This window comes from Coffea arabica, chromosome 5c (assembly GCF_036785885.1).
Source record: "Coffea arabica cultivar ET-39 chromosome 5c, Coffea Arabica ET-39 HiFi, whole genome shotgun sequence".
In the NCBI taxonomy this organism is placed as follows: domain Eukaryota; kingdom Viridiplantae; phylum Streptophyta; class Magnoliopsida; order Gentianales; family Rubiaceae; genus Coffea; species Coffea arabica.
Window position 1 is genome coordinate 7,829,219 of NC_092319.1, and position 2,880 is coordinate 7,832,098.

Genomic DNA, 2,880 nt, shown 5'->3' on the forward strand with positions numbered 1-2,880 from the left:
AGCTTGCGCCCGTTAAACAACCGGAATCCGAACCATTTGTCATTCCTCCAATTCAAACCACTTTTGAGGGAGTTTTCAACCCGCAGTATACTTATACTCAAAATCCTCCGTTCTATCCTCCCTATGGGCAAGGATTTCTGCCTCAAGATGGTCCAAACATGCCTCTGGATCCACAAGCTTTTTATCAGACTACCGCAGAGCCTGTTGTGCCAGAGCACACTGTTCAAACCAAGCTAGAAGTGGGAGAGTCGTCTGCTCCGGTGGATATGAAGCTACTTAAGCGGTTGGATCGTTTCGATGAGTTCATCAGGAAAAGTCAAGGTTTAAACAAACAAGGGGTGTTAGACTATGATGATCTGTGCTTGTTTCCAAATGTACAGCTGCCCGTAGGGTTCAAGACCCCGATGTTCAATAAATATGATGGTACAGGCAACCCTAAGACACACTTGCGTTTGTTTGCCAACAAGTTGGGCAGACCAGTGGATGACGAAAACTTGCCATTAAGGTTATTTCCAGAGAGTCTAGAAGGAGACGCCCTCGATTGGTATTCCAACTTAAATCCAGAGGAGGTGAAAACTTGGCTTGATCTATCCAACGCCTTCATCAGACAATACGAATATAACTGCTAGCTAGCACCGACCAGAACTACTTTGGAAGGCACAAATAGGGGACCATTTGAAGATCATAAGACATACGCCAAAAGATGGAGAAAGATAGCTGCCAAGGTTGAGCCTCTGATGACCGAAGATGAAATTGTTCGCACTTTCATAAAGGCGCATGATCCTCCACACTTTGAAGAAATCTTCCGTATGACCGGATGTTCATTTGCTGCGATTGTGAATAAACTCGAAGAGTATGATGATTTTATGAGATCCGGAAAAATTGTTAACGTCTCTGCCTTAAAATCACAAGTAGAAGCTTTGTAAGGGCAATGGAGCAGTGGAAAGAAGCCGCAGTTTAAAAAGAAAGAGGGGGATGCAACTTTTATCTGGAACCAGAACCCTTCACCCAAACCCCGATACCAACACAATCTAACCTACCAACCACATTACCCTTATTATTCAAACCCGCTCCATGTATATACTACCAATATCCACCACCCTCGACCTCGCCCAAACTATCCTAACCCACATTTAGCTCCTTTTCAAATTTCTCAACCAAATCCACCCCAAAACTGACCTCGCCCTCCATATAACCCAAGATTTCCTCCCCCAAATAGACCTGTTTATAGCCATCCTCAACCTCCTGAACCTTCCAACCAAGCCCGTAGCTGTACATTTACCGATTTAGGCAGGCCTCTAGACCAATTGTATGACCAGTTGAAGGCCGCCGAAAAAATTGGTATGGTACCCCCTCCGACCTATCCATATGGCATATTCGCTGGGTATAACCCACAAGCCGTCTGTGCTTATCATTCAGGAGCACCCGGACATTCAACTGTTGATTGCAAGGCTCTTAAGCATAGAATTCAAGATATGATTGAAGATGGAGAGATTGTAATCAGGAAAAGGGAGGCACAAGGGCCAAATATAAATAGGAACCCCTTGCCGGAACATACTAATACCATTGGGATCATTCTGGACGACGCAGAGTATAAGGAGCAAGTCCAAAAATTGGCAAGGGAAGTTGAGGTGTTTGGGGTCACAGACCAACCATTTGTAATAGAGGTGCCGTTTAAGGAAGATAAAAGACCTTTTATTTTGGATTTCACTCCAGCTGAGAGCGAGGCTTTGGAGCCAGTGGTCATCGAATTCCCAGAGCAGGAGTCTATTCTAAGTTTGCAGCGAGTGCCATGGAACTACGATGGACCTGTCATACGAATTAGAAAAAAGTCAGTTGCCAAAGAAGAGGTGTCAGTGGTCACTAGATCAGGGAGAATTGCAAGTCCGTTTGGAGCTACCGTTCCGATTCAAACAAATAACCCCGAGCTGCCCGCTAAACCAACAATTACTGAGAAGGAAGCCTTGGATTTTCTTAAAAGGCTCCAAAGAAGCGAATATAATGTAGTCGAGAAGTTAAGCAAGTCGCCCGCCCAAATATCCATGTTGGATCTGCTCTTTTCTTCGGATATGCATAGGGATGCGTTGCTCGAAGTATTGACTAAAGCTCAAATCCCTAAGGACATTTCGATTGTTAATTTCTCACATATAGTTGGGAGTGTGTTATTTACAAAACAAATCACTTTCTCTGATGATGAATTACCGGCAGAAGGCATTGGACATAACAAATCTCTGTACATAGCTGTGAGGTGCAACGAAAAAATGTTGCCAAATGTGTTGATTGACAATAGATCTGCGCTTAATATCTGTCCTTGGAGTATCTTGGAAAAGCTAGGGTTGCAAGATATCAATCTAAGGCCTTCAGGGACCATAGTTAGAGGTTTTGATGGAGTACAAAGAGAACCTATAGGAGAAGTGGATTTAGTAGTCGAGATGGGGCCCGCACAGTTTCAAATAGCCTGCCAAGTTATGCACTTTCCTAGTATTTACAATATTTTGCTTGGAAGGCCGTGGATTCATAAGTCCGGGGCTGTGCCTTCTTCATTACATCAATTGTTGAAATTCATAGTAAATGACAAATTGATAACTATCTTTGCCGAGGAGGATTGCCTCGTAATTGCTGATTCTGGGTCCGAAGAAGATGGTAGCCGAAACGCACAGTGACCCCTCATAGCACAGCTGATATCGTCTCCGTAAGTTGGATAACAAAAGAGGAACGAGCTCTGTCAAAGGCCAGTGTCATGATGGCTAAGGAAATGATCCGCGGAGGATATGAGTTTGACAAAGGGCTGGGACGTGATCTACAAGGAATTCTGAAACCAGTGGAAATTGTGGAGAAAAAGGATTCATTCGGTTTGGGTTTCCGACCAACCGCTAAAGA

General features: G+C 44.1%; 1 protein-coding gene across 1 annotated transcript; it reads left to right on the forward strand.

The window, feature by feature from the left end:
• The first annotated feature begins 1,343 nt into the window (after positions 1-1,343).
• Positions 1,344-2,663, forward strand: LOC140007187 (uncharacterized). The gene has a single exon (XM_072049876.1). It carries the CDS (start codon positions 1,344-1,346, stop codon positions 2,661-2,663), a length of 1,320 nt encoding a protein of 439 aa, XP_071905977.1.
• The last annotated feature ends 217 nt before the right edge of the window (positions 2,664-2,880 follow it).